Source organism: Bombina bombina, chromosome 3 (genome assembly GCF_027579735.1).
Source record: "Bombina bombina isolate aBomBom1 chromosome 3, aBomBom1.pri, whole genome shotgun sequence".
Classification (NCBI taxonomy): Eukaryota; Metazoa; Chordata; class Amphibia; order Anura; family Bombinatoridae; genus Bombina; species Bombina bombina.
In genome coordinates this window covers 747,478,945-747,506,549 of record NC_069501.1, presented here as the reverse complement: position 1 = coordinate 747,506,549, position 27,605 = coordinate 747,478,945, and the positions used below count along the sequence as shown (strand labels likewise).

Here is a 27,605-nt window from a genome sequence, read left to right as displayed (position 1 = left end):
GATAGAAGATGCCACCTGGATGAATGAAGACCTCACCGCCTGGATGAAGACTTCTCGCCACCTGGATATCCAGACTTTTGAAACTGTAAGTGGATCTTCAGGGGGTTAGTGTTAGGTTTTTTTTGGGGTGTTTTTTTTTTTTAGATTATGGTTTGGGCTATCTTAAAAGCGCTAAATGCCCTTTTCAGGGCAATGAAAAACAGCTGAATGCCCTTTTAAGGGCAATGCCCATACAAATGCAATTTTCAGGGCAATGGGTAGCTTAGGTTATTGTTAGATTTAGTTTTTTTTTGGGGGGTGGGTTGGTTGGTTTGTGGGTTTTACTGTTGGGGGGTCTTTGTATTTTTTTCAGGGAAAAGAGCTGATTTCTTTACAGCAATGCAAAATACAAAAGGTCCTTTTAAGGACTATTGGTAGTTTATTGTAGGCTAGTTTTTTATTTTATTTTGGGGGGGTGTTATTTTTATAGGGCTCTTAGATTAGGTGTAATTGTTTTTATTTTGGATAATACCATTTGTTATTTTTCATAATTTAGTGTTTTTTATTTTTTTGTAATTTAGTATTTTTTAATTTTTTTGTAACTGTAGATTTTTTTTTTTTTTTAGTAGTGTTAGTTTTTTTTTTAACGTGTAATTTAGTTTATTTAATTTGTAGTTATTTTAATTTTAGTATAATATTAATGTTACTTTAATATATAGTTTAAACTTAGGTTTTTTTAATTTCACAGGTAAGTTTTTATTTATTTTAAGTTTAGGGGTTAATAGTTTAATTTAGTTTTTTACAATGTGGAGGGCTGGTGGTTTAGGAGTTTTTAGGTTTATTTAGTGATGGTGATGTGGGAGGCCAGAGGTTTAGGGGTTAATAACTTTATTTAGTGGCGGCGATGTCAGGGAGCGGCGGAATTGGGGTTAATACATTTTATTAGTGGCGGCGATGTTGGGAGGGACTCGGTTTAGGGATTGATAGGTAGTTTATAGGTGTTAGTGTACTTTGTAACACTTTAGTTATGAGTTTTGTGCAACAGTCTTGTTGCGCAAAACTCATAGCTACAGGTCTTAGATTACGGAACAGATTGTGTCGGCATAGGCTGGAACGCAAGCATTTTAGCCTCACCGCACAACTTGTAATGGCCGCGCTATGCAAATACCAAGCAAAAACGTAATTTTTTTGAGTGCGGGACTGACGTTGCGTTACAGGCTAAAATGCTTGCGGTACAGCTATACTGGCATGACTCATAATGGCTGCATTCCGGTTTTTACGCTGAAATGGCCATTTTTTCAGCATTAAAACCGGAACGCAAAACTTGTAATCTAGGTGATAGTTTATTACCTGTATGAGTGTGTTGTAAAGAATGCTAATTTTCAATGTGCAACCTGCTAATTTAATCGTAAATTTAAGCCTCCTCTATTGGGTTCATATATGTGCTCCTAGGGCATATTATAGCCAGTGCCTCACCAGTCTATGACTTCACCGCACGTCACTGTTCCACACGTAATCTGGGATTTATATTTCTACTCAGTGATCTTCAATTAGCAAAACATAAACTGATGTACAGTTTATAAAGGGAAAGTCTAGCTAGGCATACAATACCAGCATCACTCTATAAATGTGTTTTATATGGACAGATGTTTTTTATATTTATATCAGCTGAACACAGCCTGAGAGATGTAGACAGAGCATTTAATTTTACCTGTAACAAACTGCACATGAGCTAAATCACAGGGATTTTACCCCAGCACATTCTCTGTTTGATCTGCACCTTTGTAACATCCAGAGCTCCACCCCCTCCCACTGCAGCTACTCCCACTCTCCTGCCTCCTCATAGATATTCATATTGTATCTGTAACACGGGGGGTGGAGCTCTGGTAGCAGATAGGGCATGTCATTTTAAACAACTTTCCAATGTACTTTTATTATCAAATTTGCTTTGTTCTCTTGGTATTCTTTGTTGAAAGCTAAACCTAGGTAGGCTCATGTGCTAATATCTAAGCCATTGAAGGCCACTTCTTATCTCAGTGCATTTTACAGTTTTTCACAACTAGAGGGCATTAGTTCATGTACGTCATATAGATAACATTGTGCTCAATCCCGTTGAATTATTTATGAGTCATCACTGATTGGCTAAAATGCATGTCCGAGAAAAGGGGGCAGTCTGCAGAGGCTTAGATACAAGGTAATCACAGAGGTAAAAAGTATATTAATATAACAGTGTTAGTTATGCAAAACTGGGGAATAGGTAAAAAAAAGGACTATCTATCTTCTTGAACAATAACATTTTAATTATATATTATACTTTTGTATGTGCCAACAGCCCTATAAATCTGAGTGTATGTTTGTAAACATGTGTGTACAAATTTGTATGAATGTATGTCTGTGTGTGTATATATCTGTATGTTTGTGTGTATAGATATTATAACTTTCTCTGGCAACCACAAGGTTTAACAATCAGTGAACCAAACTTTATACAATCATTATTTTCCTCTGTGTTTTACTCCAACCTCCCTTCTCTGCAGTCTGATTTGCATAATTAAAAAGATTTAAGTTTCTTCTTGTATGAGAAAGAAAAATACAATTTTTACTTGAAGGAAATGTTGCTGCACTGCTGTATAACAAAAGGCTGGTATTTCCGATAAGAATATAGTTAATACCATGAGTGCCCAAAAAATATGACATGATTACAGTGAACAATGAGAGAAGGTTTGGAGGCAACTATAAAATCTTTATTCCAAAAGCAAATACTTGGACAATGCTTGGTAATATTTAATGTGAAAAAAAAATAAGTAGCTTAATTTTGAGATAAGCTTTCTATGCCTCTTAGAAAATAGCTTTCTCAACAATGCAATAAAACAAATGTTAATATGGTCTGAAATCCATAAACTATGAAATATGTTGGGTATGTGATCATATTGAAAATGCATTTTTCCATTAATTGGTCATTACCTGGAATTATATTCTATGTCCATTGCACAACTTTTTCTAGAATTTTGACAAATGAGGGCTGTTCTTCTCTTTTCAGACCCATCAATTACATTTTTTTCATTGCACTCTCCAGTAGCTCAAAATTTAACTAAACCTGGGAATCCTGAATTTGTCATTTAAAATTGGACTTTAGGTATTAGTTCAAGTTACTTTAAAAAGTCCAAGCAACTTAAATAGAAGCATGTTCAATATATAACACATATTCTACATGTAAATAATGTAAAATACACATATATGCTCTGTATCTTAATATTTTAATTGTAAATACAGACATACCTCATTTTATTGCACACTCCACAGAGACAGCAATTGCTAAGGTTACCAACGACCTACTTACTGCAAAATCCAAAGGCCACTTCTCTCTGCTTATCCTCTTTGATCTGTCTGCAGCCTTTGATACTGTCTACCATCCTCTTTTGCTCCAAACACTCCATTTCTTCGGCATCTGCAACACCGCTCTCTCATGGGTCTCTTCCTATCTGTCTAACTGTACCTTTAGTGTAGCCTTCTCTGGGGCATCCTCTGCCCCATTCCCTGTTTCTGTTGGGGTACCGCAAGGCTCTGTCCTCAGTCCCCTCCTCTTCTAAATCTACATTCCCACAGATTTATTTATCATTTGTATGCCGACAACACCCAAATCTACCTCTCTGCACCAGAACTATCTCCTTCCTTGCTAACCTGTGTCACTAACTCCCTCTCATATCTCATCTTGGATGTCCTCTCACTACCTCAAGCTAAATCTCTCCAAAACTGAGCTCCTTATTTTCCTCCCTTCTTCCAAAATCTCCACCCCCCATTTCACTATAACTGTTGATAACTCCATCATTACATATATATAAAAAGAAGAAACAGAAAAAGGGGCATAGTATGGCACACTTGTTAAAAATGTGTCAAAAACAATTGACACACAAACTCCTCTCAGAGATCGGTAAAGTGATTAGTCTGTACCGATTGTCAGTCCCACTAGCAAATTCCTATTAGACTGTTCAAAAAAGACTCCAAAACATGTGTCGGTATATGTAGCTAAGTGGTCACTGTTATACTAGATCAGGATAAGTTGTCCTGTATATGAGGTAGTACCATGAAGTGCCCCTGCACAAAAAGGTGGTCTCATGAGATAACAGCCATAATAGGATCATATAGGGATAATCTGACTAATAAAGCAATATGCCTAATTGTGTACAGGGGTTAACAGTGCCATACTGAGACTGAAATACCACTGTCTTAAACGTTGTAAATCAAATAGGTCAGATATCCTAGGAACAAGTGGTTATAAAACAGTGATCAAAACATCTCTGCCCTTATCATATACAACAAGTAATGATCCATATATGGTTCAATGCATAGAAATACTAACTACAGGCTAGTTGAGTTGGCAAGTAAACAACATTAGATGAAGCAGAGAAATGAGACCACTGACTGTGTACACGGTTACCATGTTAGCTCCCTACTATCTTTCTATTTCCCCTCTTTTCCCCTATTCTACTCTTTTTCCCTTTCTCTCCTTAATTTATATTATGAGATAAGTTTACTCTCATTGACTCACTCTTATGATATACTATGTCATGGGGATTGTATACCAACATCCCAATTGGGCAAGGATACCATTAGTCCTATCCTTGAAACAACAGGAGCTCCTCTACACCTGCTGAACTCTAACTCTTCCTAATCACAAGAGCTCTAAAGCCACAGAACACGATGGATTAATTAAAGGACATTGGACTATGGTATAATCTTACAACAAGGACTATACTCATGACAATTGCTATGCTATACTCAGCCTAACATTAATCTTTTAAAGATTTATTTATCCAGCCATGATTGTAAACTGTTGACCTTACATATGTATACCTGTTGATTTGAATTGAAAACAAAAAGAAAACATAAAAAAAAAAAAAAAAACAGTGATCAAAAACCAGCAAGTTCGCTCAATTAAATAAGGAATTTATACCGTACTAGTGGTTGTAAAACTATTACCGTAGCAGGTACACAGCCTAGCCCAGATGTATATACAAATGGGCTAAAGCTGAGCCAATTATACTTCAGGATCAATATCCAAATACCTAAGTCTATTAGCGAAGTCTATGGTAGAACAGATGCCTTAGAGGCCAACAATTTAAGCTAAAAATGGGAACTGGCAGAGAGGAGCAGTGCAAATGCCTGACGCGCGTTTCGCAACTGCTTTTTCAGAGGCGTCTGGATCTACCACCACACAAAGAATTTAAAGGACCTATGGCCAATCCTACGCCATTTACATTAGTTCATGTGTACGTCAACCAGTCAGCCTCCTTGTAGCAAATTTCAGTGTCTAGATGACAAATTGTCGTCATCATTGTATTGTCCAATGAAATGAGGGGGTGTGTGTCTCCGTAATCCAATTGAATTCCTCCATAGTCTTACAGCGTGTATACTCAACCGTTGTCAAAACAGAGATAAGTTATTATATCACAACTATATTGAATGCCTCAGTTCCCTTTATAGATGGGAAATCTCATTCCAAGAAAATAATTGTCGATATGTTCTCTCCCTGAATGTGACTCACGGAACATTATTGACACATGATTATAGTAGATTAACATATCTCCTAAATATGGCCTCACCTAACTAGCATTTACCTATGATTAAAATAAATGTTATGATCGGGAGATAATAACATATAAATACTATATAAATACTGGAATACATATATTAGAATATTATGTTACATTAGGACTTGTCCTCCTGATATTACCCCGATCGCTCTGATGATTACATATAGCGCATTCCTACAGTAATTACAAACTTCAATTTAATTTATGAAAACTTCACCCGTAATTTCAGAAAGTGTAATAAAATGGGGGGGGGGGGCACATAATATCCCACACCGGATACATTGGTTTGTTCTCTCCCTGAATGTAACTCACTGAACATTATTGACACATGATTATAGTAGATTAACATATCTCTTAAATATGGCCTCACCTAATTAGCATTTACCTATGATTAAAAAAAATGTTATGACCGGGAGATAATAACATAAATACTGGAATACATATATTAGAATATTATGTTATATTAGGACTTGTCAACCTGATATTACTCAGATCGCTCTTATATCCCATAGTAAACAAAATTGGCTGAGGACACCGTGAGGGTGTCACTACATAAGAGTGGATATATAAGCTTATACACCGTAAACCATCAAGGTTTCATAATTACTCCTGACAGGAGTTAATTATTAATCTGTGTTATAGATACTTTGAATTCACTCCTGTGACAGTCTATATAGTATTATTATAGATCGCTTAATGATAAGGACATATCACATAAAAGTAGACTGTATGACAACATTCAGTTAAAATGGGAATGTGAGTAGCCAATCTATAAATGGAACTAAGGTGTCTAATATATGGTATCATCAATTTAATAGAAATTTAACTACTTGATTTATAGCGTTCCCATTTTTAGCTTAAATTGTTGGCCTCTAAGGCATCTGTTCTACCATAGACTTCGCTAATAGACTTGGGTATTTGGATATTGATCCTGAAGTATAATTGGCTCAGCTTTAGCCCATTTGTATATACATCTGGGCTAGTCTGTGTACCGGCTACGGTAATAGTTTTACAACCACTAGTACGGTATAAATTCCTTATTTAATTGAGCTAACTTGCTTATTTTTTGATCACTGTTTCATAACCACTTGTTCCTAGGATATCTAACCTATTTGATCTACAACGTTTAAGCCAGCGGTATTTCAGTGTCAATATGGCACTGTTAACTCTGTACACAATTAGGCATATCACTTTATTAGTCAGATTATCCCTATATGATCCTACTATGGCTGTAATCTCAAGAGACCACCTTTTTGTGCAGGGACACTTCATGGTACTACCTCATATACAGGACAACTTATCCTGATCTAGTATATCAGTGACCACTTAGCTACATATACCGACACATGTTTTGGACAACGTCTCTAAAATTAGACATTTCCTTACACAAGACACAACTAAGATTTTAATCCACTCTCATCCTTTCCCGCCTCAATTACTGCAACTCCATCCTCTCTGGTCTGGAAAATCAGGCATATCTAAACTGACTTTCACAGCTAGACAACTGCATCTTATGAAAACCTGTTTACTATGTAATGTAAAAAAATGTAACCTAACTTGTCTAGCTTTACAGTTTAAATTTGTAATATGTAATATATTGCCTCAAATAACAAATATTATTATTTTTTTTTTTATTGTGACTCACTTTATTTCTATATTCGATTTATTGCAGTGGTCTGGAACCGAACCCTCAATATCTCCAAGGTACACCTGAACTTAATAGAGGCATAAAACACTTCCAAACTGTATTACAAAAGTTTCATTAAAGGGCAATGAAACTCACATTTTTTCTTTCATGATTTAGAAAGAGAATGTAATTTTAAACATCTTTCTAATTTACTTATATTATCTAATTTGTTTTATTCTCTTGATATTCTTTGCTGGAAAGCATATCTAGATATGCTCAGTAGCTGCTGATTGATTGCTGCACATAGAAGCCTTGTGTGATTGGCTCACCGTGTGCATTGCTTTTTCTTCAACTAAGGATATCTAAAAAATGAAGCAAAATAAATAATAGAAGTAAATTGTAATGTTGTTTAAATTTCTATTCTCTATCTGAATCATGAAAGAAAGATTTTGGGTTTAGTGGCCCTTTAAGTGAAGCAAAAAAGTTTGCAATACTCCTGCATTATTATTACTCTCAAAACTGTTGGTTTTCAATTCTGAAAACTGGAAATGCAAACTGCAAATTCCAAAATCCAAACCCTGCTACCACTAATAAGCCTCATCAGAAGTGATAATATAAAATACTGCAAAACAAACAAGTCTTCCCAACAAAATAACAGTGGCTTGCCTTGTCTACTCAAGTAACAGGTCTAAATTGGCTTCTCCAAATAGGTGAGTGGCAGGGGAAGTGTGGCTACTGAAAGAAAATAGCAGCAAACAAGATAGCAGAAATGTTTTACATTCAATTTGTATGTTAATTTATCGCAAGACTCAGAAAAGTCTTGTAATTACACAGGGCTAGATTACAAGTGCCACACACACTTGATAAAACAGAATTTATGCTTACCTGATAAATTACTTTCTCCAACGGTGTGTCCGGTCCACGGCGTCATCCTTACTTGTGGGATATCTCTTCCCCAACAGGAAATGGCAAAGAGTCCCAGCAAAGCTGGCCATATAGTCCCTCCTAGTCTCCGCCCACCCCAGTCATTCGACCGACGGACAGGAGGAAATATATAGGAGAAACCATATGGTACCGTGGTGACTGTAGTTAGAGAAAATAATTCATCAGACCTGATTAAAAAACCAGGGCGGGCCGTGGACCGGACACACCGTTGGAGAAAGTAATTTATCAGGTAAGCATAAATTCTGTTTTCTCCAACATTGGTGTGTCCGGTCCACGGCGTCATCCTTACTTGTGGGAACCAATACCAAAGCTTTAGGACACGGATGAAGGGAGGGAGCAAATCAGGTTACCTAAACGGAAGGCACCACGGCTTGCAAAACCTTTCTCCCAAAAATAGCCTCCGAAGAAGCAAAAGTATCAAATTTGTAAAATTTGGCAAAAGTTTGCAGTGAAGACCAAGTCGCTGCCTTACATATCTGGTCAACAGAAGCCTCGTTCTTGAAGGCCCATGTGGAAGCCACAGCCCTAGTGGAGTGAGCTGTGATTCTTTCAGGAGGCTGCCGTCCGGCAGTCTCATAAGCCAATCGGATGATGCTTTTAAGCCAAAAGGAAAGAGAGGTAGAAGTCGCTTTTTGACCTCTCCTTTTACCAGAATAAACAACAAACAAGGAAGATGTTTGTCTGAAATCTTTTGTAGCCTCTAAATAGAATTTTAGAGCATGGACTACGTCCAAATTGTGTAACAAACGTTCCTTCTTTGAAACTGGATTCGGACATAAAGAAGGTACAACTATCTCCTGGTTAATATTTTTGTTAGAAACAACCTTAGGAAGAAAACCAGGCTTAGTACGCAAAACCACCTTATCTGCATGGAACACCAGATAGGGCAGATAACACTGCAGAGCAGATAACTCTGAAACTCTTCTAGCAGAAGAAATTGCAACCAAAAACAAAACTTTCCAAGATAGTAACTTAATATCTATGGAATGTAAAGGTTCAAACGGAACCCCTTGAAGAACTGAAAGAACTAGATTTAGACTCCAGGGAGGAGTCAAAGGTCTGTAAACAGGCTTGATCCTAACCAGAGCCTGAACAAATGCTTGAACATCTGGCATAGCTGCCAGTCTTTTGTGTAGTAAGACAGATAAAGCAGAGATCTGTCCCTTTAGAGAACTTGCAGATAATCCTTTCTCCAAACCTTCTTGTAGAAAGGAGAGAATCTTAGGAATTTTTATCTTATTCCATGGGAATCCTTTGGATTCACACCAACAGATATATCTTTTCCATATTTTATGGTAAATCTTTCTAGTTACCGGTTTTCTGGCCTGAACCAGAGTATCTATCACAGAATCTGAAAACCCACGCTTCGATAGAATCAAGCGTTCAATCTCCAAGCCGTCAGCTGGAGGGAGACCAGATTTGGATGTTCGAATGGACCCTGAACAAGAAGGTCCTGTCTCAAAGGCTTCCATGGTGGAACCGATGACATATTTACCAGGTCTGCATACCAAGTCCTGCATGGCCACGCAGGAGCTATCAAGATCACCGAGGCCCTCTCCTGATTGATCCTGGCTACCAGCCTGGGAATGAGAGGAAACGGTGGAAATACATAAGCTAGGTTGAAGGTCCAAGGTGCTACTATTGCATCTACTAGAGTCGCCTTGGGATCCCTGGATCTGGACCCGTAGCAAGGAACCTTGAAGTTCTGACGAGACGCCATCAGATCCATGTCTGGAATGCCCCATAATTGAGTTATTTGGGCAAAGATCTCCGGATGGAGTTCCCACTCCCCCGGATGGAATGTCTGACGACTCAGAAAATCCGCCTCCCAGTTTTCCACACCTGGGATGTGGATCGCAGACAGGTGGCAGGAGTGATCCTCCGCCCATTGAATTATTTTGGTCACTTCTTTCATCGCCAGGGAACTCCTTGTTCCCCCCTGATGATTGATATACGCAACAGTCGTCATGTTGTCTGATTGGAACCTTATGAATCTGGCCTTTGCTAGTTGAGGCCAAGCCCTGAGAGCATTGAATATCGCTCTCAGTTCCAGAATGTTTATCGGGAGAAGAGACTCTTCCCGAGACCATAGACCCTGAGTTTTCAGGGATTCCCAGACCGCGCCCCAGCCCACTAGACTGGCGTCGGTCGTGACAATGACCCACTCTGGTCTGCGGAAGCTCATTCCCTGGGACAGATGGTCCAGGGTCAGCCACCAACGGAGTGAATCTCTGGTCTTCTGATCTACTTGAATCATTGGAGACAAGTCTGTATAGTCCCCATTCCACTGTTTGAGCATGCACAGTTGTAATGGTCTTAGATGAATTTGTGCAAAAGGAACTATGTCCATTGCTGCAACCATCAACCCTACTACTTCCATGCACTGCGCTATGGAAGGACGAGGAACAGAATGAAGAACTTGACAAGTGCTAAGAAGTTTTGACTATCTGACCTCTGTCAGAAAAATCCTCATTTCTAAGGAATCTATTATTGTTCCCAAGAAGGGAACTTTTGTCGACGGAGACAGAGAACTTTTTTCTATGTTCACCTTCCATCCGTGTGATCTGAGAAAGGCCAGAACGATGTCTGTATGAGCCTTTGCTTTTGACAGGGACGACGCTTGTATTAGAATGTCGTCCAAGTAAGGTACTACTGCAATGCCCCTCGGTCTTAGAACCGCTAGAAGGGACCCTAGTACCTTTGTGAAAATCCTTGGAGCAGTGGCTAACCCGAATGGGAGGGCCACAAACTGGTAATGCTTGTCCAGAAAAGCGAACCTTAGGAACTGATGATGTTCTTTGTGGATAGGAATATGTAGGTACGCATCCTTTAGATCCACGGTAGTCATAAATTGACTTTCCTGGATAGTGGGTAGAATCGTTCGAATGGTTTCCATCTTGAACGATGGTACCCTGAGAAATTTGTTTAGGATCTTCAAATCCAAAATTGGTCTGAAAGTTCCCTCTTTTTTGGGAACTACGAACAGATTGGAATAAAATCCCATTCCTTGTTCCTTTATTGGAACTGGGTGTATCACTCCCATCTTTAACAGTTCTTCTACACAATGTAAGAACGCCTGTCTCTTTATTTGGTTTGAGGATAAGTGAGACATGTGGAACCTTCCCCTTGGGGGTAGTTCCCTGAATTCCAGGAGATAACCCTGAGAAACTATTTCTAGCGCCCAGGGATCCTGAACATCTCTTGCCCAAGCCTGAGCAAAGAGTGAGAGTCTGCCCCCCACTAGATCAGGTCCCGGATCGGGCTACTCCTTCATGCTGTTTTGTTAGCAGCGGCAGGCTTCTTGGCCTGCTTACCCTTGTTCCAGCCTTGCATCGGTTTCCAGGCTGGTTTGGGTTGTGTGGCATTACCCTCTTGCTTAGAGGATGCAGAATTAGGGGCTGGTCCGTTCCTGAAATTGCAAAAGGAACGAAAATTAGACTTATTTTTGGCCTTGAAAGGCCTATCTTGTGGAAGGGCGTGGCCCTTTCCCCCAGTGATGTCTGAAATAATCTCTTTCAATTCTAGTCCAAATAGAGTTTTACCTTTGAAAGGGATATTAAGCAATTTTGTCTTGGATGACACATCCGCTGACCAAGACTTTAGCCAAAGCGCTATGCGCGCCACGATAGCAAACCCTGAATTTTTCGCCGCTAATCTAGCTAATTGCAAAGCGGCATCTAAAATAAAAGAGTTAGCCAACTTAAGTGCGTGAACTCTGTCCATAACCTCCTCATATGGAGTCTCTCTACTAAGCGAGTTTTCTAGTTCCTCGAACCAGAACCACGCTGCTGTAGTGACAGGAACAATGCACGAAATGGGTTGTAGAAGGTAACCTTGCTGTACAAAAATCTTTTTAAGCAAACCCTCCAATTTTTTATCCATAGGATCTTTGAAAGCACAACTATCTTCGATAGGAATAGTAGTGCGTTTGCTTAGAGTAGAAACTGCCCCCTCGACCTTAGGGACTGTCTGCCATAAGTCCTTTCTGGGGTCGACCATAGGAAATAATTTCTTAAATATAGGGGGGGGAACAAAAGGTATGCCGGGCTTTTCCCACTCCTTATTTACTATGTCCGCCACCCGCTTGGGTATAGGAAAAGCATCGGGGTGCACCGGAACCTCTAGGAACTTGTCCATCTTGCATAATTTCTCTGGAATGACCATGTTGTCACAATCATCCAGAGTAGATAACACCTCCTTAAGCAGTGCGCGGAGATGTTCTAATTTAAATTTAAATGTCACAACATCAGGTTCAGCTTGTTGAGAAATTTTTCCTGAATCTGAAATTTCCCCATCTGACAAAACCTCCCTCATGGCCCCTTCAGATTGGTGTGAGGGTATGACAGAACAATTATCATCAGCGCCCTCCTGCTCTTCAGTGTTTAAAACAGAGCAATCGCGCTTTCTCTGATAAGTAGGCATTTTGGATAAAATATTTGCTATGGAGTTATCCGTTACAGCCGTTAATTGTTGCATGGTAATAAGCATTGGCGCTCTAGATGTACTAGGGGCCTCCTGTGTGGGCAAAACTGGTGTAGACACAGTAGGAGATGATGTAGTATCATGTTTACTCCCCTCATCTGAGGAATCATCTTGGGCAATTTCATTATCTGTGGCAGTACTGTCCTTACTTTGTTTGGACGCTATGGCACAATTATCACATAAATTTAAATGGGGAGACACATTGGCTTTCATACATATAGAACATAGCTTATCCGAAGGCACAGACATGTTAAACAGGCTTAAACTTGTCAACAAAGCACAAAAAACGTTTTAAAACAAAACCGTTACTGTCTCTTTAAATTTTAAACAGAAAACACTTTATTACTGAATATGTGAAAAAGTATGAAGGAATTGTTCAAAATTACCAAAATTTCACCACAGTGTCTTAAAGCATTAAGAGTATTGCACACCAAATTTCAGAGCTTTAACCCTTAAAATAACGGAACCGGAGCCGTTTACAAATTTAACCCCTATACAGTCCCAGCTATAGCCTTTGCTGAGACCTAACCAAGCCCAGAGGGGAATACGATACCAAATGACGCCTTCTAGAAGCTTTTCCAGCAAATTTCAGATCCTCACACATGCATCTGCATGCCCTGCTCTCAAAAAACAACTGCGCAGTAATGGCGCGAAAATGAGGTTCAGTCTACAACTAGGAAGGCCCCCTGACTGGAAAAGGAGTCTAACATAGTGCCTGTCGTTTAATAAACGTTCCCCAAGTTTATAAATGCAAATTGTCAGCATAAATATGAATAAAATGCCCAAATAAAGCAATCGATTTAGCCCATAAAAATGTCTACCAGTTTTTTAGCCCATATTAAGCCCTTTATTCTGTTTGTTTGACTAAGAAAATGGCTTACCGGTCCCCATGAGGGGAAATGACAGCCTTCCAGCATTACATGGTCTTGTTAGAAATATGGCTAGTCATACCTTAAGCAGAAAAGTCTGCTAACTGTTTCCCCCAACTGAAGTTACTTCATCTCAACAGTCCTATGTGGAAACAGCAATCGATTTTAGTTACTGTCTGCTAAAATCATCTTCCTCTCACAAACAGAAATCTTCATCCTTTTCTGTTTCAGAGTAAATAGTACATACCAGCACTATTTTAAAATAACAAACACTTGATAGAAGAATAAAAACTGCATTTAAACACCAAAAAACTCTTAACCATCTCCGTGGAGATGTTGCCTGTGCAACGGCAAAGAGAATGACTGGGGTGGGCGGAGCCTAGGAGGGACTATATGGCCAGCTTTGCTGGGACTCTTTGCCATTTCCTGTTGGGGAAGAGATATCCCACAAGTAAGGATGACGCCGTGGACCGGACACACCAATGTTGGAGAAAAGAATATCGCAGGCAAGTTAATTTGCGCACGTATTACAAGTTGAAAGTAAACGCATTCGCTTAAACACAATTGAATTTAACGTGCATCAGGTTAGAGCAACTGAAGACCTTACGCAAAAAAGAAGGGTACAAATGGCACTACTTATTTTATAGAAAAGGAACGCCTGTAACTATAAGTTGTAGTCTGATTATCAGTGTCCTATATATTGGACCAAAGGTTCAAATAATAGGCAGGCTAGGGTGCTATGTACTGTGTTAGAACAAAACTGGAAAAAATCAGTGCAAGACTGATATGGGTGTACACTTGTGCAGCACTCGCATTCCCACAGGGCTCTTGAATTGAAGAGCAAAAGAAATAGCTGGCAGAGATGCGCCAAGTTAAAATATAACCTTTATTAGGATATTTGAAATATTGTGAAAATCAACTCACACACACACAACTTAAAAACACAATGGAATGAATCTGGTTAGAGATGTTAGTGCACTGGTAAGAGGTGGGAGGGAAATTTCAATAGGTATATCTTTTCCAACCTAGGATGTCGGTGTTAATCCATAGTTAAAGGGATAGACATATGGTTCTAATTAATGCTATATCAGGATATGTTCACATTGAGTGAAAATAAGAGTTTTCAGTACTCTGGGTGACACTTACTGTTCGTTGTATATATCAGCTTATCTCTTTCAAAAGTTTCTAAAGACCTTGCCTAAAGGGTAAAGGATTAATAAAGGTTGCACTAAACAATACACAAACACATTAATATATAAATTTACACTCATATAAACACTATCTGATACAAATTAATCATATCAATATTCATAAAAATAATTATAAATGTTAATGGTATATGGCCATGTAATTGACTGCAAATGGCAAATATATATATATATATGTATATATATATATATATATATATATATATATATATATATATATGTCTAAATAATAATTCAATAATTATATTTAATGTATTTTACTGTATATTTGCTGTAAATATTTTGCATTCTAATGTTCTTCACATACAGGTATAGGTTATTTTTATTGTAAATTACATTTTTCTATATATATCTCCTATACCAGTATATCTATTCCTATAGATTTATGGGTACAATATATATATTTGACATTAACACTATCAGATATATTAAGAAATATATATTTAATAATAAAAATCAATAATTTTTCTTTGTGAAAAACAGAGGAATGTAAATAATCAATAGAATATATATATACAGTATATATATATATATATATATATATATATATATATATATATATATATACAATATCTATAATAATGTTTAATAGTTATTATTAATATTTTTTATTATTTATATTTAATATTTCAATAAGGCGCCTTAAGATAACTAAGGTTTTATGTTTGCTAGCCCAACACCACGTTAGAACTACATTGCAAAACACGTGGAGTATGTCACAGATATTACATTCTTACGTTCTTCACAAAGAAAATTTTTAATTTTTACTATTAAATATATTTCTATATATATTTGATAATGGCAATGTAATATATATATATATATATATAGAAATAGATATACAGATATAAGTATATAGAAATGTATATGGAAATATGTATTTACAATAAAAATAACATATTCCTGTATGTGAAGAACATTGGAATGTGAAATATTAATAATGCCTGTTGGGTTAGCGTGCAAGCGATAAGTGTTAGGTTTTTTTCTTTTACGTTCTCCATAGACGTCTATGGGACAAATATATGTTAGCTCGTCCACAATAACCAAAAACAAAGTCCTGAAGATAGCATGTGCCGTGATTCGCTCTTGTGCAAAATTTTTATTTTCACCTTGTAATGCGCATGCTAACCCACATGTGCAAAAACATACATTTTTAGAGAAAATTCCACTCAGTTGTGAGAGTTAAACAGTGCACCATTTTTTATGTCAGGGGATTTATTCTGTAAATAAAATTAAAAAAGGAAGAAGGAACTTACTGATTGTTGTTCTCATCAATGAACATAATGTCAACTAAGCAAGAAACCGGACTAGAAGATCTGAAGTGGATTTGACAGACGAATCCTTCATTGTTGTCCTTAGAGCTAGAAATAGTTTGTCCATTTGGGAAAATTACAGAAAACAGTGTTGCCGGAGTGCCATTGTCAAGCTGCACTTCTGGAATTTTTACTTTTAATGCAGAATCACTATTTGAATAAAAATGTAAAAGAAATTGCAATTAGTAAACCATTCCAGAATTACAAAACATACACCTAGATTATGAGTTTTGCGTTAGAGGCTATGCGGTGCTAACAAGCAGTTTTCTCTCACCGCTCACTTACCTGCAGCGCTGGTATTACGAGTTTTCAGAAACCCGGCGTTAAAAGACAAGAAGTGAGAGTTGAGCAAAATTTTTCTCATAACTGCACTCCAATACCAGCGCTGCTTAAGTCAGCGGTGAGCTGGTCGTACGTGCTCGTGCACGATTTCCCCATAGGAATCAACAGGGAGAGCTAACTGAGAAAAAGTCTAACACCTGCAAAAAAGCAGCGTAAAACTCCTTAACGCAGCCCAATTGATTCCAAGGGGAAATAAAAGTTATGTCTACACCTAACACACTAACATGAACTCCGAGTCTAAACACCCCTAATCTTAAACTTATTAATCCCTAATCTGTCGCCCCTGACATCGCCAACACATACATTATATTATTATTAACCCCTAATCTGCCGCTCCGGACACCGCCGCCACCTACATTATACTGATTAACCCCTAATCTGCTGCCCCCGACATCTCCGACACCTATATTATATTTATTAACCCCTAAGCTGCTGCCCCCAATGTCGCCGCAATCTACCTACACTTTTTAACCCCTAATCTGCCGCCCCTAATGTCGCTGCCACTATAATAAACATATTAACACCTAAACTGCCGCACTCCCGCCTCGCAAACATTAGTTAAATATTATTAACCCCTAATCTGCCGTCCCTAACATCGCCGCCACCTACCTACATTTATTAACACCTAATCTGCCGCCCCCAACATCGCCACCACTATATTAAAGTTAAACCTAATGTAATTTAATTTAGGTAATTGTATTTAATTTAGCTAATTTATTTAATTATATTGTAGTGTTAGGTGTTAGCGTAACTTAAGTTAGATTTTATTTTACAGGTAAATTTGTCTTTATTTTAACTAGGTAGTTATTAAATAGTTAATAACTATTTAATAACTATTCTATCTAGTTAAAATAAATACAAACTTGCCTGTAAAATAAAAATAAACTCTAAAATAGCTACAATGTAACTATTAGTTATATTGTAGTTAGCTTAGGGTTTATTTTATAGGTAAGTATTTAGTTTTAAATAGGAATAATTTAGTTAATGATAGGAATATTTATTTAGATTTATTTAAATTATATTTAAGCTAGTGGGTGTTAGATTTAGGGTTAGACTTAGGTTTAGGGGTTAATAACTTTAATATAGTGGCAGCGACATTGGGTGGTGGCAGATTAGGGGTTAATAAATGTAGGTAGGTGGCAGCGATGTTAGGGACGGCAGATTAGGGGTTAGTAATATTTAACTAATGTTTGCGAGGCGCTTTAGGGGTTAATATGTTTATTATAGTGGTGGCGACGTTGGGGACGGCAGATTAGGGGTTAAAAAATGTAGGTAGGTTGCAGCGACATTGGGGCGGCAGATTAGGGGTTAATAAATATAATGTAGGTGTCAGCGATGTTGGGGGCAGCAGATTAGGGGTTCATAAATATAATATAGGTGCTGGCGGTGTCCTGAGCGGCAGATTAGGGGTTAAATTTTTTATTATAGTGTTTGCGATGCCAGAGGGCCTTGGTTTAGGGGTTAATAGGTAGTTTATGGGTGTTAGTGTACTTTTTAGCACTTTAGTTATGAGTTTTATGTTAGGGCGTTGTACCATAAAACTCTTAACTACTGACTTTTAAATGCGTTAGGGATCTTGACAGGGTAGGGTGTACCGCTCACTTTTTGGCCTCCCAGGACAGACTCGTAATACCGGTGCTATGGAAGTCCCATAGAAAAAAGACTTTACGAAGTTTACGTAAGTCGTTTTGCGGTAAGGCCAAAGAAGTGTGCAGTGCCCCTAAACCTGCAAGACTCGTAATACCAGCGGGCGTAAAAAAGCAGCGTTAGGACCTCTTAACGCTGCTTTTTTACCCTAACGCACAACTCGTAATCTAGCCGATAGTTATTATAGTTGATGCAAAGATATACAATATATACATATATTATACATATATACAGTTTATATATATATATATATTTACATATTATGATATAAATATTAAGCTACCTTGAAAAATCTATTGCTGTTATGTTAACAATGGTTTGTGCTTCTGCATCCAAGGGTACAGGAGTCAGAATCAGAAATGGAGGATCGAAGACTAGTTTGGGCATTCTCACACATCCAGATAAATAAAGAGGCATAAAACTGTCATCAGAGTTGTCATTGAGAATCATCGGTATTTCAGCATCATAGATCCCAGGTCCAGCTGGTTAGATAAATGAAAGTCAGAATTAAAGTTCCATGAGTCAGATAGAGTTTGCAATTTAAGACACTTTCAAATCACTTCTATTATGAAAATGTAGTTTGTTCTCTTGGTATCATTTGTTGAAAACATACTTAGGTAGGCTGAGGAGCAACAATGCACTACAAGGAGATAGCAGGAGACTGGTAGCTACACACATGTCTCTTCTCATTGGCTCACCAGATGTGGCCAGCTAAGTCCCAGTAGTAAATTTGACCCTCTTTATGTAAGTTATAATGCACTAATAAAATATTCTAATACAATAGAGCATTTTTTTCTTTTTGCACTTTTATGTCCCTTCCAATCACTTGCGTTGTAATTGGATTTAATTAAAGCTCTATATCTGCAATCATTTATACTAATGGTATTGCTCATAAGTAAAACTAAAATTGCTGCTTCTATATTATATATTCTGTATTTACAATGATGTTGTCTATATCATAATGCATATTGGAGGAATAATAATATATTAAAATATAAGAGTCTCTGTCTAGATGGACACTAATGTGTTATATCATTAATTTATTTATAGAATTATGCATGTAAAGGTTGTATTGTGCTATTATATTGAACGCCATGGGCTAGATTACAAGTGGCGCACTAATGTTAGTGCGTGCGAGATATTGAAATATTGCACGCCTATTACAAGTTGAAAGCAAGTGCAACTGCACAAGCGTAAACTAAATTTGCACACGTCTGGTTAGCGCAACTGAAGTCCTCACTTAAAGGGTTAGGGCTAAATAAAAACTTGCACCAAACACAACATAAATATACTCATATATACACTATCTAATAAAATTATTCATGTAAAAATTAATTATAAGGGTTAAAACATATAAGGTATTTGACAAGGTATTTGAATGGAAAGGGCTATAATATATACACACATAAGTATGTATTTGTTTTTATATGTGTATATATTTATATACTGTACATATTATACACACATAAACATATATATATAAAAATGTATACACATATATACATATGCATATATACTTTGGAGCCCTTTCCTCTCAAATACATTAAACATAAAAAAATGTTTTTAATAAATTGTAATATTTCATTATGTGTTTTACTGTATATGTACTGTACATATTTTACATTCTAATGTTTTTCACAAAGTTTTTTAAATATATATTCCTCTATATATATCTGAATATACCTATACTTGTAAATATTCATGTGTATATATATATATATATATATATATATATATATATACATTTTGCAATTTTTAGGTAGTTTGGGATGTTGGGGTTGGCGGATTTAGGGGGTTAATACTTTTAATAGGTAGTTTGCGATGTGTCTGAATGGCGGATTAGGGGTTAATAATTTAATTAGGCAATCTTGCATTGTGGGGTTATCAGTTTAGGGGTTAATACTTTTATTATTAGTGCCAATGTGGGTTTGATGGCGGGGTTTTGACGTGTCAGGTTTATTTTTGGGAGGCAGGTTAGACTTTTACGGGAGATTTGATGTTTTTTTTTATTTTCTTAGGCTGGTGCCGTAAAGTCACTGGCGACTCCAGAAATTTGTATTTACGCACATTTCTGGACATCGCTAGTTTATCCGACTTACGGCACTTTATAAACTGCCTGCGGGGTTTATGTAATACCCCAATGTGCAAGGTGAAATTACGGGCAGCGCGGGTTTAAGCAGTTGCGCTTAAGCCTGCGACGTATATGTAATCTCACCCCAATAGTCTATGGGGGAAAGAAGATAACACGGTCGCAATATCTGAAGTCCTGAAGTTAGTGCACATTGGCTTTTGCTTGCATGCAAAAATGTACTTTTAATTTGTAATACGCGCATGGGTATGCTTACTTCTGCCGAGCAAAAGCGCTAAATAGTGCACCACTTGTAACCTGGCCCCATGTTGGGCGCACATAATAATCAAATTAAAATAACTACCTTATTTAATACAAGATAAATAGGGTTACTTACATGGACAGAAGTGGACAGTAATTGTATTCATTTGCCCTGGTTGAAGCATTCCTGAGCTCTTGCTAAACCTATATATTCCATCCTCTACAACATCCCCAGCTTGATCAAGATTGAGCTTCCATGTTATTGTTTCTTTAGAGACGTTGGTTAAATCAAGTGTCTACAGTAAAAAAAGAAAGAAACGCAAGGTTACTTGCAGATGAAAGTATTACTTGCTTCTATAAAATAATACAAAATACTATTTATTTGTAATTACAATGACATTTAAAGTTCATTTTCTTTCGAAAGTATAGCAATATATCCAGTAATAATAATGTGAAAGCTGATGAATTTATTACCAGAAAATAAAACCGCACGTAAGACCAATAAAGAATAGCAGACAATGAAACGTAGATATTTATGCAGATGGGAACCCTAAGCTCAATGAGCCTGCCCACATTTTTTTAAAAAGTATAAATTTAATTTGCCTGGAGAAATCCTAATGTGTATCCCAGTTCCCTACAGTGTTCATCTTTATCACCACTAATTGTAGTTTATTCCGTGGGGCCGAATAATCAAGCTCCAAATAGAGTATAATGCCCCTGTTTCCGCGTGACCCTTCAGGCTTGCCGGAAACAGAAGTTATGAAGCAGCGGTCTAAAGACTGCTGCTCCATAACTTGTTTGCCTGCTCTGAGGCTACGGACATCAATCCGTCCGATCCTATACGATCAGGCTGATTGACCCCCCCCTGCTAGCGGCCGATTAGCCGTGAATCTGCAGGGGTCAGCATTGCACAAGCAGTTCACAAGAACTGCTTGTGCAATGATAAATAACGACAGAGTATGCTGTCGGCATTTATCGATGTGCGGTGGACATGATGCGCTACATTGTATCATGTCCGCTCCCACTTTCATAAATCTGCCCCATGAGTCAACAACCCTTTCTGTGAAGAAGTGCATCCGCAAATTATTAATCCTAAATCTACTACCCTTTAACTTGAGATTATGACCTCTTGTTCTGATGTTCTTCCTGTGAAAGTGCTTACATTTAAAACTTTTTCACTGTACAAATAACATGAAGCAAAGCATTGCTTAAAGGGTTATTATAGTTAGATAGGTAGACAGACAGACAGATAGACAAGTAAATACATTAGATAGACGGACAGATAGATAGATAAATTAGATAGACAGACAGATAAATTAGATAGATAGACATATAGGGGCCGATTTATCAGGGGTCTTAAGAACACTGCTCCATAACTGGTCCACCACCTCTGAGGCTGCGGTCTGCAATCCGCCCGATCCTATACAATCGGGTTGATTGACACCCCCTGCTAGCGCATTGCACAAGCAGTTAACCAGAACTGCTTGCGCAATGTTAAATGCCGACAGCGTATGCTATCGGCATTCAGCGATGTCTGTCAGACATGATACACTACAGCGTATCATGTCAGACAGACATTGATAAATCGGCCCCATAGATAGAAGATAGAAAGATAGATAGATAATAAATAGATAGACAGACATAGATAGATAGATAGATAGATAGATAGATGATAGATATCATGTCAGACAGACATTGATAAATCGGCCCAATAGATAGATAGATAGATAGATAGATAGATAGATAGATAGATAGATAGATAGATAGATAGATAGATAGATGATAGAAAGAAAGATATATATTTATAGATAGATAGATAGATAGATAGATAGATAGATAGATGTAGATAGATAGATAGATAGATAGATAGATATAGATAGATAGATAGATAGATAGATAGATAGATAGAATCCATACCTTAATCCATACCTGGCTGTGTAAGGTTCCATCTGCAATGCCCAAATCTATAAAGCCTGATGGTAATTCAAATTCCAACTTGTGTGTAGAAAACATGAGCGCTTGTTTCAAAACTGAAAAAAGTAGACATGTTTTAGGTTTATTTTTCTGTTATGATTTATGGCATGTAAATACTAAAGTGATGTCAATATGGCATGTTGTATTTAGTTAACCCATTATTGGGGGATAAATCAGATAATAATTGTAAGACATCTTCATCTTTAATATAAAAAAAATTGTGGGAAAGTCTGCCCAGAGGGCAGTCTATTGGGGTGACGGAACCACTGAACCACCCTGCCATTTTTGGAAGGGCAGTCTTTTGTGGTGATGGAACCACCCTACCATTTTCGGAATCCACCTGGATGCAGCTTATGCTGCATCCAAGTGGATTCCAAAAATGGCAGGGTGGTGAAATAATCCACCTGGATGCAGCTTACGTTGAATCCAGGTGAATTATTTCGCCACCCTGCCATCCAGGTGTATTCCGAAAATGGCAGGGTGGTGAAAGAATCCATCCAGGTGGATTCTTTCACCACCCCTTTTGCTCTCTCTCTCCCCCTCACTTTTGCTCTCTCTCCCCCCTCTCTTTTGCTCTCTCTCCCCCTTCTCTTTTGATCTCTCCCCCCTCTCTTTTGCTCTCTCTCCCCCCTTCTCTATTGCTCTCTCTCACTTCTCATTTGCTCTCTCTCCCCTTTCATTTGCTCTCTCTCCCCCTCTCTTTTGCTCTCTCTCTCTCTCCCCCCTCTCTTTTGCTCGCTCTCTCCTCTCTCTTTTGCTCTCTCCCCCCCTCTTTTGCTCTCTCTCCCCTCTCATTTGCTGTCTCTCCCCACTCATTTTGCACTCTCTCCCCCCTCTCTTTTGCTCTCTTTCCCCTCTCTTTTGCTCTCTCCCCCCTCTCTTTTGCGCTCTCTCTCCCCTCTCATTAGCTCTCTCCCCCCTCTCTTTTGATCTCCCCCCCTCTCTTTTGCTCTTTCTCCCCCTCTCTTTTGCTCTATTTCCCCCTCTCTTTTGCTCTCTCCCCCTCTCTTTTGCTCTCTCTCCCCCTTCTCTTTTGATCTCTCTCCCCCTTCTCTTTTTATTTCTCCCCCTCTCTTTTGCTCTCTCCCCGCCCTCTTTTGCTCTCTTTCCCCTCTCAGTCTATGTGTTGTTAAATTTAAAAAAAAAAAATTAAAAAATTAAACTACAGAAAAAAATAAACAAATGATCAAAAATAAAAAAAATAAAACCTAATCCCTATGAAAATAGCCCCCCCCCAAATAAAAACACACCCTAATCTAATGCTTAATTACCAATAGCCCTTAAAAGGGCTTTTTGTAGGGCATTGCCCTAAGTTAAACAGATCTTTTGCAGTTACCAAAAATTCTAAGTCCCCCCTAACAGTAAAACCCACCCCCCCAAAATAAATAAACATAACACTAAAAAAACCTAAACTATCCAATGCCCTGAAAAGGTATGGGTATTCAGCTCTTTTGCTGCCCATCCCTAATTTTAAAAAAAAATATATATATATATATATATATATATAAAAAAAAACCTAAGTCTAACGCCTAAAAATTTTAAAATTAAACCTAAATTTAAATTAACCTAAATTACAGAAAATAAAAAAAATTAACATTACAGAAAATAAAAAAACAAATTACCAAAATTTACAAAATTAAACCTAATCCCTATGAAAATAAAAAGCCCCCCCAAATAAAAACACCCCCTAATCTAAGAATAAAGGGCTTTTTGCAGGTCATTGCCCCAAGATAAACAGCTCTTTTACAGAAAAGTCCCCCTAATAGTAAACCCCCCCACCCACCAAACCCCCCAAAATAAAAGAACCTAACAATAAAAAAAACTAAACTACCCATTGACCTGAAAAGGGCATTACCCTTAAAAGGGCATTTAGCTCTTTTACTGCCCATCCCTAAATAAAACAACCCCCCCAAAAAAACTTAAAAAAACCTAAGTCTAACCCCCATGTTGATACTCACCGTTCCTGAAGTCCGGCGGAGAAGGTCCTGTTCCAGTCGGTGAAGTCTTCTTTCAAGCGGCAATCTCTTCTTTCTTCTACCAGGAACATCCGGCGCAGAGCGGAGCTGAAGACCGATGCATGTGGAGCTGAAGACTGGCGACCCTGGAACTGAATACCGGCGACCCTGGAACTGAAGACCTGCGATCCTGGAACTGAAGACCGGTGATCGCGGAGCCATGGAGAGTGGAGGATCCTCTTTGTACGATCGCCACCGTACACTGGATAATGAATTAAAGGTACGCGATTAAAGATGGCATCCCTTGAATTCCTATTGGCTGATTTAATTCTTCAAATTCAAATAAGCCAATAGGATGAGAGCCACTCAAATCCTATTGGCTGTTCAAATCAGTCAATAGGATGAGAGATACTGAAATTCTATTGGCTGATTTGAATAGCCAATAGGATTTGAGTTGCTCTCATCCTATTGGCTGAATTTGAAGAATCAAATCAACCAATAGGAATTCAAAGGAACTCCATCTTTAATCATGTACCTTGAATTTACTATTCATTGTACGGCGGCAATCGTATGAAGAGGATCATCCTCGCTCCATGGCTCCGCGGTCACTGGTCTTCAGTTCCAGGGTCGCCGGTCTTCAGTTCCAGGATCGCCGGTCTTCATTTCCAGGGTCGCCGGTCTTAAGATAGTCACATCTGTCTAGCAGGCGTACAATTATTGTTCTGGTGTCAGAAGATCAGGGGCTCCATTAGATATGGATTTTGATATTACATATACGGCGCCGCATATAAATGCAGCATGTATATTTCACCTGTCGTCCGCAATTTTTACTCCCATAAGCTAACATGGGACCGGGTCACAAATCGGTATCCAGTATTCAGCGCAAGGACTTACATGGCGAAAATGGAGAAATTTTACTCCATTTTCACCTTGCCAAACAAGGCAGCCGCAGCAGGCCTTGCGCTGAGTATGGGAGCACTGTAACTCCCGTAACTGCCTGTAAAATATAAACTAACACCTAATGCATGCGCAATATCTATCTACCTGTCAACCGCAATCCCCCACCGCAATCACTAATAAAGTGTATTAACCCCTATATCCGCCATCAAACCTACACCGCAACTAATAAACGTATTAACCCCTAAACCAACAAACCCCCACAATGCAATATGCCTAATTAAACTATTAACCCCTATATCCGCCATCAAACCCACAACGCAATTACTTATTACTATTAACCCCTAATCCGCCAATAACCCACAACACAATCTAATCTATCTATTAACCCCTAATCCGCCAATAACCAAAACACAATCTAATCTATTAACCCCTAATCCGCCAATAACCCACAACGTAAATAGTTAAACACTAAGCCCCCTAACCTAACACCCCCTAAACTAACCCCATTACATGAATTAAACTAAAACTAAATTACAATTAAAAAAAAATACCATTACTTTAAAAATTAAAAAACTAAGTATAAATTAATCTAAAATTACAGAAAATAATAAAGCTAAATTTACATAAAATAAAAAAGAGAATTGCCAATAATTAAATAATTATACCTAATCCCTATGAAAATAAAAAAGCCCCCCAAAATAAAATCAGCCCTTATTTAATGATAAACTACCAATAGCCCTAAAAAGGGCTTTTTGCAGGGTAATGCCCCAAGATAAAAAGCTATTTTACAAAAAAAAGTCTAATTCACCCCTAAAAGTCAAATGCCCCCCATCCACCAAAAAACGCCAAAATAAAAGCACCTAACACTAAAAAAAAAACTAAACTACCCGTTGCCCTGAAAAGGGCATTTGTATGGGCATTGCCCTTAAAAGGGCATTTAGCTCTTTTGCTGCCCTTGAAAGGGCATTAAGATTAACAGCTCTTTTAAGAAAAGCCCATCCCTAATCTAAATAAAAGAAACCTCCCAAAAAACCCTTAAAAAACCCTAAGTCTAACCCCCAAGTGGTACTCACCTGTCCTGAAGTCCGGCGGACAAGGTCCTGTTCCAGGCAGTGAAGTCTTCTTCCAATCGGCAACCTCTTCTTTCTTCTTCCAGGAACCAGCCGGCGTGGAGCAGAGGGCGGAGCTGAAGACTGAAGACCGCGGAGCTGAAGACCGGTGACCCTGGAACTACAGACCGGCGACCCTGGAACTGAAGACTGGCGACCGCGGAGCCATGGAGCGTGGAAGATCTTCATATGATCTCCGCCGTACACTGAATAGGAATTCAAGGTACACAATTAAAAATAGTGTCCCTTGAATTCCTATTGGCTGATTTGAGCCTTCAAATTCAAATCAGCCAATAGGATGAGAGCTACTGAAATCCTATTGGCTGTTCAAATCAGCCAATAGGATGAGAGCTACTGAAATTCTATTGGCTGATTTGAATAGCCAATAGAATTTCAGCAGCTCTTATTGGCAGATTAGGGGTTAATAGATAGATTAGATTGCATTGTGGGTTATTGGTGGATTCTGTACACATATATTGACATATTTAGACATGTATATGTATGTATGTCTATGTTAAAGACCTTTGCCTGCCACCAATTCTATCAGCCAATCGGAATTAAGGTAGGAAAAATCCTATTGGCTGATGCAATCAGCCAATAGGATTGAAGTTCAATCCTATGGGCTGATCCAATCAGACAATAGGATTGAGCTTGCATTCTATTGGCTGTTGTAATTTAGTATAGGGTAGGGATTTTTATTATTTTAGGGGGCTTTTTTATTTTATTAGGGGGATTAGATTAGGTGTAATTATTTTATTATTTTCTGTAATTTAGTGTTTGTTTTTGTACTTTGGATAATTTTATTTAATTTTTTTAATTGTATTTAATTGTATTTAGTTTAGGTATTTAATTTAATGATAGTGTAGTGTTAGGTGTAATTGTAACTTAGGTTAGGTTTTATTTTACAGGTACTTTTGTATTTATTTTAACTAGGAAGTTATTAAATAGGTAATAACTATTTAATAACTATTCTACCTAGTTAAAATAAATACAAACTTGCCTGTAAAATAAAAATAAATCCTAAAATAGCTACAATGTAACTATTAGTTATATTGTAGCTATCTTAGGCCTAGATTTGGAGTTCGGCGGTAAAAGGGCTGCTAACGCTCCACGGGCTTTTTTCTGGCCGCACCATAAATTTAACTCTGGTATCGAGAGTTCAAACAAATGCTGCGTTAGGCTCCAAAAAAGGAGCGTAGAGCATTTTTACCGCAAATGCAACTCTCGATACCAGAGTTGCTTACGGATGCGGCCGGCCTCAAAAACGTGCTCGTGCACGATTCCCCCATAGGAAACAATGGGGCTGTTTGAGCTGAAAAAAAACCTAACACCTGC

General features: G+C 37.9%; 1 protein-coding gene across 1 annotated transcript in view; it reads right to left on the bottom strand.

Moving 5' to 3' along the window:
• CFAP47 (cilia and flagella associated protein 47) overlaps positions 1 to 27,605 on the bottom strand; it is an 801,982-nt gene that overhangs the window by 580,892 nt on the left and 193,485 nt on the right. Inside the window, 4 exon segments of the mRNA XM_053705439.1 lie at positions 15,958 to 16,164; positions 18,287 to 18,485; positions 20,469 to 20,628; positions 22,262 to 22,362. Coding sequence (XP_053561414.1) covers positions 15,958 to 16,164; positions 18,287 to 18,485; positions 20,469 to 20,628; positions 22,262 to 22,362 — 667 coding nt within the window.